The sequence below is a fragment of the Anas platyrhynchos genome, chromosome 19 (assembly GCF_047663525.1).
Source record: "Anas platyrhynchos isolate ZD024472 breed Pekin duck chromosome 19, IASCAAS_PekinDuck_T2T, whole genome shotgun sequence".
NCBI classification, from domain to species: Eukaryota; Metazoa; Chordata; class Aves; order Anseriformes; family Anatidae; genus Anas; species Anas platyrhynchos.
Genome location: NC_092605.1, coordinates 2,903,196 through 2,917,968, shown reverse-complemented (window position 1 = coordinate 2,917,968; position 14,773 = coordinate 2,903,196). Strand labels below are relative to the sequence as shown.

Here is a 14,773-nt window from a genome sequence, read left to right as displayed (position 1 = left end):
CCATGTTTCGTTTATACAAGATTAGTAATCTGCTTTACTTCAGGAGACCACATGAGCACTTGTCCTGTTGGTAAATAACCACTGCTGTGGTCCTCGTCTTGCAGGAAGGTTGTTACCCACAACTCGGGCTCCTCAGACAGGCATGAGCAAGGCTGCTTGAAATGAACACAGCGGGAAGGGAAGCTGTAGTTCTAATGTCAAATACCTTGATAAGAGCATGATTTAGTTGTGCTTTCTTATAAATCACTTGCGTGTTCGTGATAAAACAACTTGGCTTGACTTCCCTCAGTAAGGATCATAAGACTCCAGGAGGCACACAAGCTGTTTTGATTCAAACCTTTCTGAAAATGGAATACTTGACAGTTATGAATAAAGTTATTTAACAGTCAACTTCCTGTGGTTTACATGCATTTCTGAATCAGGAGGAGGCTGGAGGGTTGCAGCTGAGATATATATGCCTCGCCTGAACAAAAAAGGGCATCTTTTACCAGCAAAGGGATCGCTTAAAATCCGAGATTCTAATACGGCTTACTTAAATCTTGCACTGGAGGTAGGAGAGCACAGTTGTCTGACACGGGGAGATGTCTGAAGCTAGCAGAGGTCGGTTGTTTCTGCTGCACACGTTCAGGAAGATGGCTTTGTCGCAGCGCTTGTCGTTTCAAGTTGCTCTATGTCAACACGTGCACAAGAAGTGTGCTCGAGCCTGCTACACGTGTGACTTTGCTTGTGTTGGCGTCTTTGGGCCTGTGCTCGGAGCTCAGTGGGAGGAAACGAGCAGTGGACAAGTCAGAGGGGCTCGGTGCCATGGTCCACGTAGCAGAACAGGTCGCTGGTAACCTTCAGCCACACCTCGGGAGTTTGCAGTGGAGAGCTGCTGACTGTAAAAATGACTTGAAAGGGCTCACCTGCATTAAAAAAAAATAAATTCACCTGGGGCTAATTTAAGACCTTCCCATAATGTGAGTAGCACCATCTATATGATGTAATGTGTTCTGTGAAAGTGCTCGTGGCCCTAAATTTCAGGGGCTGTGCTCTAACAGTTGCCTGATGTTCTGTGTTTAGCTTGGATGAGAAGCTGGGTACCGGAGAGCAGCTGGTCCCTACCTCATGTTTATATCAGGTATCAAATCAGCACGTGTTTTTTTGTTGTTTTTTTTTTTTTCCCTTCACTCCTAATTCTCACAGGAACTTTCTGATACTTTTTTGACCCCTAAAATAGAATTAAAGATGCATTATTTCTGGCTTCGTGACTTGTTAAGGACCTCTGTGTAGAATGAGGCCCCTGAAGTGAGCTGGCTGCATCGCCATGCCTTAACGAGGTTTTTAAATTGGAGTTTGGTGCTTTGTGCTCACAGAATGTGGGTTTAAAGACAACAGTTATGTACTGGAAAACCCAACTTCTTCAATGGAGAGAGACCCTGCAGTTCTCAAGCTGTTGGTTTTGTTTTTGGGTGGCTCCCCTGTCTCACGGCTGGGAACGCTGGAGCACCGAGCTGCTGCTGCGGCGGCCACGTGGCAGGGGTAGGACGTGGTCAGCCGCATGGGAGCTACTGGGGCAGAGCGGGGAAACCCGGCTGCTTTTTTTTGAGTCCTGTCAGGTAAAACAGCTCGCTTACAGTTTGTCTGAAGGGAAATTCTAGAACGTGCCAGGTGGACGTTGAAGCCAACTGCCTAAATACAGCCCATGGCATCAATTCACCGTGCGAGACCTCATTCTCTATCTAGTATCAGGACAGTCAAACACCGAAACTGTCTTTGGACCTGCTGTCATACGAGACTGCAAATGGATCATCGTCTTACTCAGCTTTAATTGCTGGTAGTAAATCTTTGCTTGGTTTTCTTTTTTTTTTTTTTTTTTCCTGTGGGTTTCTCTTAATCATTACATAAAGCATACAGCTCTACAACCTCTGCAAAGCTATCTAAAGCCTTGCTTGGTTGCTTTGTAGTGCTGCCTTTTTAAAGCTTATTGAAGATGTGTCAAAACCCTTCAGTATTGCAGTAGTGCTCTCTGATAACAATCTGTTAATCGTGGCAGTTTGCTGTTCAGGAGTGTCAGTGGTTAGCAGCGTTTGGCCTGCAATGTGAAAAAGTTCAGGTCTGAGAAAAAATTACCTCAAGTCAAGCCCCTGGCTTGCAGCTGTATGACATGGGGAGTGTCTGGGATAGAGGGAAGAACAGAAGATAAATTTGAAGCTCTTTTGAGTTCCTGATAATGTACAAATTGATAAAAGCCAATGACTGAACAGCTTTTATCCTCAAGGATAATACAGGTCCAGTGAGCTGCTGATGTGGAGGAGGGAAATTGGTCTGCTGCTGCTGCTCTAACCTCACTGTGCTTGCAGCTGATGGTTTTTGTAGCTCAGTCTCCTGAGTTTCACACCAGCCACCATGATATTTATCCGCTGTTGACTTTGACCCATGACAGCCTATGAGTTGGAGCAGTCTTCTCAGCGTGCTTTCTCCACAGTTACTTCACTGATGTTGGATGTGTGCCTCTAGAGCACTACCATTGCTACAGGACAATGTATTTTGTGTGTGTGTTTTCTGGAAATCCCTTCTTTTGGGAAGCTGCTTCTGTTGCTTTGTGACCTTTCCAGGCAGTGGCTTGCTTGCATGCTTGCTCCAAGCCCTGGGATTCACAGGAGAGGTAGCAAGTTGTGCATTCCAGCACTGCTGAGTTAATGCTTCTTCAGGGAGTTAGCATTGCTGTAAGTAGCATGCAAAAAGAGCTAGGATTAAAATATGTGTATGCACACACACAGCCCTACAGCCTCTGAGGCCCAGGTATTCTAGAATGAATGCCTCCACTTAACGCATCTGAAATCTGGCCAATTCGTACTTATTCATGTGGGGGAGGAGGGTTCTCGGCTCCGACTAGAACCTAAACAAGAAATTAAATCTGACCTTAACTTTTATTTTGCCTTAACATTCACCTGAAGACGGTGGTTTTAGTACTTGGAAGGCCTGAATTCTGACCCTGCTACTCCTGTTAAGGAAGCTCTAAGCAGAAGTACTCCTGATAGATTTTTGCATCAAGCTTGTGTTTTTGTTGCCTGTGGAACAGGAAAGTGCTTCCACCTACGCTTTCTTTACAGGACTGAGACCAGAACTGATTTCTGAAGTGCTGGAAAAGATGTAGGTATAAAGTGCTCAGTGCAGTCATGGCAAGTGGTTGCTGCTGTGCCCCAGCAGTCTGGTCTGTGTTACCACTGCAGCTCATCACCGTAGAGAGAATAGGCCATGTTAAGTCAAAATGGAAAGTAGAATAAAGTAATAGATCACTGATGGACTCTGTTCCTGCAGGTGTGTCGAGCACAAGGCACGTTTCAGCCTTGCCTAGATACAGGTTGGTGTTCAGAGTGCACGGTAAAGGTGCAGTAGCTGCCTGCACGAAGTGACTCTTGAATCACCTGCAAACCTTGCAAAGGGGCATGGCTCAGGTGTGTTGCAGAACCCTTCTTGTGCTGTTACTTTACCCTAGCCTGGCACTGCTGCTTAGATGACAGACTAATACTGAGATTCGATAGTCTTCCTAGATAAATCTGGCAAGTTCAAGTGAGGAGGAAATCATGACTGAGGTGTGACTGCTGTCCTAGTTTACTTGTCTGGCTTGGGGGTAGCTGCCCCGGTGCTGGATACTTGGTGGGTTTGTCATTGATGGAACACGGTCAGAATTCCTGCTCTGCGTCCACAGAGTGCGAGCACAGATGGTTCCCTTTGAGTATTAATAACAAGCAAGTGAAGTTACAGCTTGGTTAGCAAGAGCTTTCAAAAGGAATCACGTTTCTGCTTCTGTCATGAAGCTGAGAATCCTAAGAAGGTGGTACTTTGCTTTGTGATGATCTTAATTGGTGTATTTTGCCTGTTGCAATTGAACTCAGGTCCAGCAGCATCCCTGTAAGGGTTCTTCCTTAATGTCAGCACCCTAACAGAGGCCTGGAGAGCTGACTGCAGTCAGGGTTACAAACACAAGCTTTAGTTGTGCATTACTGGAGGCATTAAGAACCGACCTTACTACTTGCAAGGTCAATGATGGCTTGATTCGGAAGGTAGGCCGTGCGGTAGGTTTGTTAACATGCAGTATTGCCGTGTGGAGGGAGTTCTGATTGCTAATCCCAAGGAAGGGGTTCTTGTCCTACTTGGTTTTTGACATGAAAGTTTGGTAAAATGCTTCAACTGCTGTGGTTTCTCTTCTGCCCATCGTTTGTTGTACACAGGGGGGGGTACCTGTACGAATGGGACCTTAAGGCAATGCAGTTATAAATTAACTTATCTCCCATGATTAATCCTCGCCTCTGAGTGCCTGTATGTGCAGACTCTTCAAAGGGCTGGAGGAATTGAATGCGTCTTTTCATAATGAAGGCGTGGTTGCTTCTTTGGTAGTCCCTATGAATAACACAGTAGGATTTACCTAGCAATGCTAAACTTGGAAAGAATTTAACTACCATAAACGTGGCTGCCTATGCTTTATAAAGCTTAAATATTAACTGGCCTAAAATAACTTCAATTGTGCACTTAGGATTGCTGCTTAAGAAAAAAAAAAAAAAGTAGTATTTAAAGCTTCCAGCAGTTTAGATTCAGGTGAATTAACAGGACTTCAGAATATAAACCACTGGAATCAAGTGTGCTGCTTATTAACTAACATTTCGCTTTGTTTTCTAGGGGGAATCTGTAAAATACTTTTTGGACAACTTGGATAAACTTGGAGAACAAGTAAGTTTGTGTTTTTTTTCCATTTGTGAGTTTTAATTGGTCTTTAATCTCTGGATTTTAAGTAGATGAAATGTAATCTTGTGTCTACTCAGTAACTTTAGCTAACTTTGCCTGTCCCATTATCTCAGCAGATCATCACTGATGTGTCAAAAACACAGGGCATTGTGAGGGCCAAGTGTCTTTGGCAATAGAACTTCTATGGAAATTGAACAAAAAGCAAGTTACAAATGTTTGTCCAGTCAGAGGATTGTTAAAGTGGCATTGCAGCATGCATTGATATCCAAAAATGGTGGTTGTTTTATTTTTGAATACCCACTTATACACGAAGCTAAATCGGCATACAAATCGGGGTACCTTTCTGTAGTTAGTCAACAGATTTCCTATGGAATAAAATGTGTTTTCTCTGGGGAAAAAGCCAAAACTTCTGTAGAATACTTTTAGATAAAGTGCTGGTTACTGCTTCAATGATGAAGCTGTATGCCAATAGTCATTAGTCTTGTATTGCAGAAACAGCATGTGAAAAATTGCCTTTAAAAGGGGATGGCAGCTTGAACTCCGTGGGGAGGTGGTTTCTCCATGGTCATTTCCAGCTGATGGGTAACAAATGATGAAGGAATCCAAACCACTTCAAATAAGTAAAATTAAGCCTGATGTAACAGGATTCTTCTTTTTCTCTTCAGCAGATAAATAAATTTTGAGCCAGCCAGTTCAAAGCAGACAAGCAGTATTTTTTCTAAATAGAGCACTGGTGATCATCTTGTTGAGTGCATGCTCTTCCCAGGTATCTTGCTTGAACTCCAGCGCTCTTTGAATTTTTATAGGTCTTGAGTTACAAGAGAATACAAAAACTGCATTCACTTTTAACAAACTACTTAAATTACCATTACTGGTGGGTTTCTCATAGCCTCTGAATCCAATGCCACTCTAATTTCAAAGATTTTTCCCCCCACATATTTGTGCACACTTGGGTGTGGATTTTTGCAGCTTCTCATTCAGAGAAGAAACCTGTACTAGAAACCTTGATCTGTCCTTTGATTAAAGCATAAAACTAGAGGTCAGTAGTTTTGAAGGACAACAATTCTATGTAGGTATGTGTGCACACACATTGTAGGTCTGATACTGTTGTGGGAGTGCTGAGCTCTGAATTACAGCATTCCCAATTTAAAGTTAGACCAAATGCTACTGAGACACAAAGGATTCTTCAAGATCTGATTCAAAAATGTTAGGTCTTTGTGGAAAAAGCGCCAGCTACATTTTGTTACTGAGAGTGAAAGATTTGATAGGTTCTTCTGGTTTGTTCTTATCTATATGCAAGATTTGTCTAATGATTGTTTCTTCAAACTGTATTAATGTAAGTATTTTACTATTCTTATCTGATAAGTGGATACGACTAGGCTGGCCTGCAACTAAATTGCATATAAACAGACAGACCTCCAATTCATGCGCCTCTTGCCAAAAAGGAGCTCCCGTGCCTCATGCCAAAAAAGGAGCTGCTGATAAGAGCACATAGGGAAAAGAACTCACTGTTCAGATCTAATCAGCTCAGCAGAGTAAGAGTGGCTGGGGTCGACTGGATTCCTTGCAACTCCTTGTGACTTCCGCTGCCAGGGCAGGCTACACTTACTCAAAGTATCTCATAACAAGACATCGGTTTCCATGGTGTGGCTGGATCTTACTCATACCTTAAATGCCAATTTTAACTGGGCAAACAGTGATGTGATAGCTGAAATAGCTACCCGATAACCAGAAGTTCTCCTTTTGAAGAAAGCAGACCATAGTGAATTTGAGGAGGACAACAATTTGGGAAGAAAGTGAAAGGTAGAAAAGAAGCTGAAGTCACTTTTAGGAGTCAGTGTCAGTCTGAATCCCTGGGAAGAGCTGATACTTGCGGACAAGTTGAGCTGCACAGAAAGGAGGAAAAAAGGTGATAAAACAGTCAACATAAGTGGGAAAAGCATAGAAAAGTAGAGAGGATTGAGATGCTTGCAGGACAAGTACAAATTAACATTGGAGAGACACTGAAAGGACATGGGAAAATAATCCTAGGTGCTGGCCCAGGACTTACCTAGTGCTGCAGGCTTTGGACACAGAGCATGGGATCAACGGTGAGCAAAGGGCTGTATCAGAGCTGCTGTAGGAGCAAGCTGCTAGTATCCAAAGGATCTCTGCATGAGGGAGCAAAGAACAGGATCATCATTCAAAGAGAGCATTAAAGGGCTGGGAGATCTCTTTTGGAGCTGTTGTTTTTAGCCTCCAGTAGCCAAATGATGTCTCTACACCAAGCACTTGACTTCCAGTGCACTCATTTGCAGCCTGTTACATCAGAGTAGCCAATTATTGAGGATAAAATGTGGTAGGTTTTCTTCTGTGCATGTAGAAGTTGAAAGCACTTGAAAATGTTTTAGTTGTGGTTGCAAGTGTAGAAGGAATTTTAAATGAATAATGATACTCAAGAGGGAATTTGTCAGGAATTCTGGGATAAGCTTCTTTTCTTGAAAGCTTTACTGAATAAATGGCCAGGGCTAGCTCCCAGAAGAGTCTGCTTTGTCCTCGTTCCAGTATTGAAGACTATGTATATGGCTCTTCCTATTTGATTTTATTCATTTATTTACTTTAAGGATAGCAGTCACTCCTGAACTTCCCTAAGGCTTTCTGGTTTTGTTCTGAGACCTTGTGACCAACTTCCTGAATAAAAAATACATGTTTGTAAGATGGAAATAAGCGTTGAACCTGCAACATTCTCTTCCCAAAGTGCTTACAGTCAACTTTACTCAAAATGTCCTTTCAAGCACCCAGTGCCATTTGATAGTCATTGCTCTCTTCAGAGTCACAGGAGGGTTGAGGTTGGAAGGGACCTCTGGAGATCAACTAGTCCAGCCCCCTGCCAAACAGGGTCACTAGAGCACGTTGCACAATATATTCCTCTGGTAGCCCACAGGATTCCTCTTGTTGGCCTCCCTCCCTAACAGTTTTGGGTTGAAAAGACCCAAAATAAACCTAACAAATATCAAAAATCTCACTACCCTTTATATTTGCTTCTTTTTTTGTCAGAAGAGGATGGAAGTATGTCTGGTGCTCAGTTTGAGGAGAAGTTCGTGCTGCTTCAGAGTTGAACTGCCCTATGGATTTGAGTGGTGCAGGCTCGAGATGTGTATTAGTTGGACAGCAAAAAGTGCAGGGTGAGGAGCCTGAGCTTCAGAGAACTGCTCTGTGATTGCAAGCCGTGATAAAAATATGGGGCTTAGTCCTGGGCAGCTCCAAATTAAGACTCAGGAGTTCAAACAAAACAGCCCAGCTAGTTTCACTTTCGAGCTTACATAGTAAAGGAACTTGATCCTTGAATTTTTGGAGCATTACACTTCCCTTATGATTTTTAAGTTGCTTTCTTAAGGCTGTGGGTCACATTTTTCCAGCTCCCTTAAATTTGGAATACTGGTATTCGAATTACCGTGTAGTTTGCCTCCTGCCCTCAGCTCCCAGGTTAGTAGTTGAATCAACCTTTGTGGGCTATTGTCTTACACATCTTCATAAAAGCTTCAGGCTTGGTAACTGGCAGTGCCAAAGGAAGGCCACAGATCATTCACTAAGAAGAGAGTAAAGATCCAGCTCTGAAACCCAAACCACTCCCTCTGAAGCTATGAGAAATGCTGGAAAAATGTAAGGAAGAGTTTCAGTAAGAAGGGAACAAGAAAGCTGTAGGCTTTGGCACCAACCAGCTGTTATAGGTGCACTTCTTAAATAGCACAAGGCTTGGGCCATATGGAAGAATGTAATTTTTAGAGTGAAGAAATCGCCAGTATGAGTCTTGATTTTTTTCATGCCATCAAAAGCTGACTAATAAGAATTTGGCTTTTCGTAAGCATCTGCTGACAATGATTGTGTAAAAACTGCAGGAACTCGTACAGCCCCTGCTTAATGCTGGGGGAGAAAGCAGGCTGGAGGGGCAGGAGTCCCTGGTGCCTCCTAGACTGTACTACTGCAAAAAGCTGCCCTCCTCTGCCTGCTGCTCCCTGTTCTGATTGCACAGGATGTTTTAGGCAAAATCAGGCTGTGGGAGCTCAGATAGGATACAGCTAATTAATATAAGAGCTTTTTTTGGACAGCTGGATCCAAAAAATCCAAGGTACAAACACAGCAAGTTGCTTAGGTTTGGCTTTTTTGGTGTAGTTAATTGATTGCCTTAACAATTACTGGAACAGCTCTTTTTTTGAGGCAGCTGTGCAGTATGCAGGAGAACATGGGGAAAATCGAGTGCCCACAGTTAAAATAAGATAATACCACGGGTATTGGTTTGAGAAACCTATTTGAGACCCCATTTGCTGCGTTCTGGTGTTGGTGCCAAGCTTGTCTTCCAGATTTATGGGAAGATGAATGAAGCAAAAAGAATACAGAATGAGGGGAACTGGCATGAGGAGCTGCTGGGACACCTTTCAGGGTTGTTCAGGGATGCTTGTCATGTGGCGAATGGAAAGCTTCAGTTCTCTGCGGGTAGCAAATGTTTGGATTTAGCATGGGATGTGTTTTCTGCTTTAGACTCTAGATCTTTAAAAAATGCTTGGGTTGGAATAGAAATATACATACGTGTGTACGTTTGTTCAAAAGCTCATGCTGTTCCCCTGCAAGCTTGCTCTTGATTGCAGGTCAGCTGCGATCATCATGCCTGTGCCTTGTGTCCTAATCACCAAACTCCTTTATTTTTTTAGGATTACCTTCCCTCACAGCAAGACATTCTGCTGGCACGAAGACCCACAAAAGGGATTCATGAGTACGACTTTGAAATAAAAAATGTTCCTTTCAAAATGGTTGATGTAGGTGGCCAAAGGTCAGAACGGAAACGGTGGTTTGAATGCTTCGACAGCGTCACATCGATACTCTTCCTCGTGTCCTCAAGTGAGTTTGACCAAGTGCTTATGGAGGATCGGCAAACGAATCGCCTCACGGAGTCCCTGAACATTTTTGAAACAATAGTCAATAACCGGGTTTTCAGCAACGTCTCCATCATTCTCTTCTTAAATAAGACGGACTTGCTTGAGGAAAAAGTACAAAAAGTGAGCATCAAAGACTATTTTCCAGAATTTGAAGGGGATCCCCACTGCTTAACAGATGTCCAAAAATTCCTGGTGGATTGTTTTCGTACCAAACGCCGGGACCAGCAGCAGAAGCCCCTCTACCACCACTTCACCACTGCTATTAACACAGAAAACATCCGGCTAGTTTTCCGTGATGTCAAGGATACCATCCTTCACGACAACCTCAAGCAGCTTATGCTACAGTGATGTGCAAAGAGACATTTTTATTTGAGTAACTATTGTGTGTTTTTTTTTTAACTAGGAGTTTACAGCAGGAATAGAGAAATTCAGATCCTGTCAGACTTCTTGATATGTGGCTAAAAGCTGCTGCTGAACACATTATTGCCAATTTCTGCAGTAATTCAGGCTTAATCTCCACCAGTGTAGCTTCAAGTTGACTCAAGTTGTAATTTCATAGCAGACCTATGTCTAAGTTACCTGTAAAGTGATTAAATTTGACCTTTTGAGAAGAACATGTACATTATCCTAGAAAATTCATTCCACCTTCAGAATTCCAAGCCCAAACTTGAGTGAAATCGTTGCAATTGTTAAGCTTTGGCAGTAATTTTTTGGGGGGAGAAAACTTTTCACATTTGACTTCATAACGAAGACTGTGATACCGTAGCTGACTTACGATTTCTCAGGTCTGTTGTTGGCTAGCAAACCCATCAATCCCTTGCTGGAATCGTGTATTTGAAGCTAGAAATCCTGGGTGTAACGTACTTCCTATTCAAGTATAAATCTTTGCATGGGGTTTGACTAGGATACGCTTTAAAAATACTTAGGTTGGGAACTACAGACATCTGGCAGGAAGTACCCGTGCAGGCAGCAGTCCCGAGACGAGGGATCAGCGAAAGGCACAGCACACTGCTCCACTCCTTCGCAGCGTAAGTACTCGACGTCTCAGAGCCATGGTGAAGCACAGAGCACTATGAGATGGTCCTCCTGAAATTCGGATGTGGGAAGGGGGAGCAAGCTAAACTTGTATTTCTGATCTTCACGAGCCAGATGTTACGTGCAGGTACCTTACCGTTCTTGAAGCGCTTCAATATATCGCTGGGTTATCGTAGTGTGCCTCCTCTCAGTCGTAAGCATCTGGTGATGGATGGAAGTACTCGCAGACCTAAGTGCCTCCTTGTGTTCTGTCCTCCTACAGCAGTTTCAGTGGCCTTATGAGCGTGTGTGTTCCCAGCAGAGGCCTTGTGTAGCTGACACCGTGAAGATGAATGTTTTTTTTAAAGGGAAAAACCAACATATCGCAGCAGAACGTGCTTCAGCTGATGAGGTTCTTTGGGAGACTTCCCAAATGGGGTCTACCAGTCCGAAGTGTACTTGAGCCAAATCCGTTGCACAGCATACTCCCGAGTGCTGGCTGTGACTAATAATACTTTACCAAAAGTTCCATTTCAAATTTTTTTTGGGGGGTGGGGGTACTGTTGCCATACGATTACAAAATAAGAAAATGCTTCTTGCCCAGAAATCCTCATGCAGCATGCATCTGAGTGAGCTCGCCAAGGTGCCAATGTGTTTTTAAGTAGTGCCGCTACCAAGTCTCCCCCAGGCTGTAGCTTTAGTCAGTTCAGCTTGCCACTGGCAAATTCCTGTGGATTGTGATGCTGGCCAATGTTTCCTTCAAGGAGTTTTTATTAACACGGCACGTGGGTGGCGAGAGGAGTGACGTGATATCCTCATTGCTTGGAGCAGTGTCCCTGCAGCTGTGAGCACGTTAGGACATAGGAAAACTGCCCATTGCCTGAACTTAGCCTTTCCTCACTGTGACTGTAAGTTGTGTTAACATCTCTGGACCTCATTCTCCTGCCTGCGGAAGGGGAATGGTGTGTTCTTATTTAGTTAAGTGCTTTGAAAGACCTCTATTTTTTTATATCATCCAAGGAGTAGTCATAGATTAGTCTGCAGTGTCTGCGGTGAGGCACTATTTTGGGAAGAAAGGGTTCTGAAAGGAGCTTTGGAGAAGTCAGTGCATAATCCTCTCAAGGAAGTCAGTGCAGCACTGATGTCAAGAGGATTAATACAATCTTTAGATGGGGATATTTAATGGAGATTTTGCCTCCGTAGCAGGCATGAATATGATTACTTTGGGTTTTGTCTTCAGTTCATATGTCAGCAATTCAAGAAGGGTGAACTAAAGGCCTTTAAATACCCTCTGTGGCCCTTTTTGAAGGATTGGGCAACGTGCACGTAATGAGGGTCCAAAAGTTCTCCCTTTTCCTCCCTGGGGAAGGATTACAGGTTGATCTGGCTGAGCTCTAAGTGCTGTGTGAGCAGGCAACAAACCTCTGTCCAGTAGCCTCCGAGTGTGTAACAAAGTCCATTGTTTGCAAGCAGAAGTTGAACAAACCCACACCCTTGGAGTGAGGGCAATTAACCATTGGAACAAATCAACAGGAGGAGTAAGAGACTTTTTTCTTTCTATTGCTGACAGTTGTTTGAACAAGTTTCTTTTGAAAAGAGACTTAAGTCTGCTCTAATTAAAATCATTAATTTGGAGAGGGTCTGTAGTAGGTGTTTTGCAGGATGTCAGACTTGATGATTAAAGACTGGGTATTGGATGATGATGAAAACTACCAGGAATCAGTCTAAAATCAGTTTTATGTGAAGTGTTGATGAATTTTTGTCTAGGGACCTGTTAATTTACTTAAAGATCCTCAGAACTGATGTCAGTCTAAGGATGTAATCAGTATCACCAAGGCACTGGACACTTCTGGTATTAGCTAAAGTAGGAAAAATACTCAGCAGGCTTCTCCCTGAACCAACACCAAAAAATAAACCCAACCCCTCCCTGTTTTTAATCCTTTCAGATCATTTTCCCTGTGAACACCAGGGCCTGCAAGGTAGCGAGGTGGGCCCAGCAATGCTGGGTCACTTCTGCCAAAGTCGGCCCTGGGAGATAAGCACTATGTGAATCTCAGGCAGCAATGAATTAATTTTAATGAACTTACTGAATCAAATCACTTGCCTTTCCCACTCCCACTTCTTTCCAGGGAGTGAGGCAAGCAGCCTTGCTGTAACTGTTTACATGGTTCCTAGGTTAACGTGCTGGGTAAACAACGTGAATCAACATCGGGCTTCTCCGTCTCCAAACTCACTATTCATTAGCTACCTGAAAAGAAGCACATCACGTACTGTTGTCTGTCTTTTTGATTTCATTCTAAATATAACTCCTTCATAGCGGGATTTAATTTTGGTACAAGAGCTGAAGGGCTGATGTCGTTGAGCAGACTGATTTTATTTTTCTGAAGCTTGAGGCAAGCGAACAAGTCACACGTGGCTGGTAAGAGTCACACTCGTTAGTGGCAGCCAGTCTGCGGTACGGAGGCAGGAGATGTTTCCAGTGAAGGTGGGGAAGCAAGGTTCACAAAACTTTATACCACTGTCTTGTCCAGTCCTCCTGTAGGTGAAGGTGAAATCGGTGTTTTTGGGACTGTTCCCGGCTGCGGTGCGTTCAGCTGCGTTGTCTGATACCTTAAAACTGTGGCTGTTCATCAGGGCTTTAAAAATTTGTACTTTTTTATGTCTTGTATGTGGGAGCATAAGCCATCAGCTTGTGTAAGACTTAAAGCTTTCTTTCGGAATACCCACTGATTAAAAAAAAAAAAAAAAAAAGATAAAAGGTGGGTTCATTGATCTCAATGGCTGTATATTGGACTCGTTTGTCTAGTAAGTGGCTTTAAATTCTGCCCATCAGAATTATCCTCACAAATTGTTCAGATGAGGTGAGTGTTTCAAGCTTCGTGACACTTGGCTAATAATAGTATTTATGATCAGTTCCGAAGAGCTTATCAAACTGCTTCTGCTCGTCGTGTTTAGAAGCAACTCACTGCTTAAAGACTGAGAACTGTACGCGTTTGATGTGGCCATTGCCATCAGGAGACTCCTCTAGCTGTTTCTCTTCAAGGTTGATTGCAAATTGTTCATTTTCCGCCAGTAACGTTTCCTGTTCCAGATCGGAAGCTTCATGCCATACCGAATTGTCCACAAGTGAACTTTACAGGTCTTGTCTGTTTGATGGTACCATTAATTAACATAGTTGTTTTTTAATTACACAGCATTGCAATACAGTGCCATTTTGCAATTTCTTTGCATTGTACTTGAAAATGAATTGCAGACTATTTAAAACCGCTTTCCTGCGCTTTCAGTAGCAGTGAGAGCTTACCTTACGTGAAGCCTTTATGTAAAAATATATTTTGTAACAACCTCATAGATCTTTAACAAAACCAAGATTTGTATTAGCTTTGTATAAATGTTTGTGGCTTACACTTTTATATGTTTAACTTTTTATAAACTTTCCAGGGACTACTTTTTATTGTAAATTTTTTTTTCTCCTTGCTTTAGTTTAAGATTGGCAATAAGTTATTTCTAAGGGATGGCTTAGAAGAAAAAGCATTGCTTCCTTTTTATAAAACGGTTAAATCAATTAGTTTAAAACCTCTTCCATTTGCTTGTACATCGCTCTGTACATACTCTCCAAAAGTGTTGCCTTTCAGCTATTAATATTTGCCTTGTGTACAAAAATTACTGACAATGAATAAACATATACAGCCTCATATTGGTATGATGAAATCATTTTTTGGATTTGTCCTTAATGTGTGGAGGCTTTCAACTGATTTCTCTGTTAAGTTTCAGCCATGTCTTGTGTTTCAAACAAAGGAAGTACCCGTGAAGGTCTCTGGTCCCCAGCAAGCTCTTTGCTAAGAGAGCTCGTGCTGATTCCTGATTGCTTTTCCTACAGTAAAAGTGAATTTGCTGAAGTTGCGTTTGGCAACCAGTTTGGTCCTCAATATTTAAAATATTGATGACGCTTGTGTGTGTTGGTGTGGGTGGCATGCTTCTGTATAAATCATGTATCTCGGTATTGCAGAGTTAGGCTCTTCTTTAATTATTTTTAGCTGTTTTCTGAATAAGCCAGCCTCAGCCTCCTCCAGAAACGGATTGCTGGCTGTTCTGCAGCAAAACAGTGATTTCTCCTTGTC

The 14,773-nt window shown here is 42.8% G+C and overlaps 1 protein-coding gene across 1 annotated transcript in view; it reads left to right on the top strand.

Moving 5' to 3' along the window:
- Positions 1-14,347, top strand: part of GNA13 (G protein subunit alpha 13) — a 29,444-nt gene extending 15,097 nt beyond the window's left edge. Inside the window, exons 3-4 of the mRNA XM_005026091.6 lie at positions 4,663-4,713; positions 9,417-14,347. Of these exons, the coding sequence (XP_005026148.4) occupies positions 4,663-4,713; positions 9,417-9,989 (624 nt within the window). The 3' untranslated portion in view covers positions 9,990-14,347. The remainder of the gene's footprint in view (positions 1-4,662; positions 4,714-9,416) is intronic.
- The last annotated feature ends 426 nt before the right edge of the window (positions 14,348-14,773 follow it).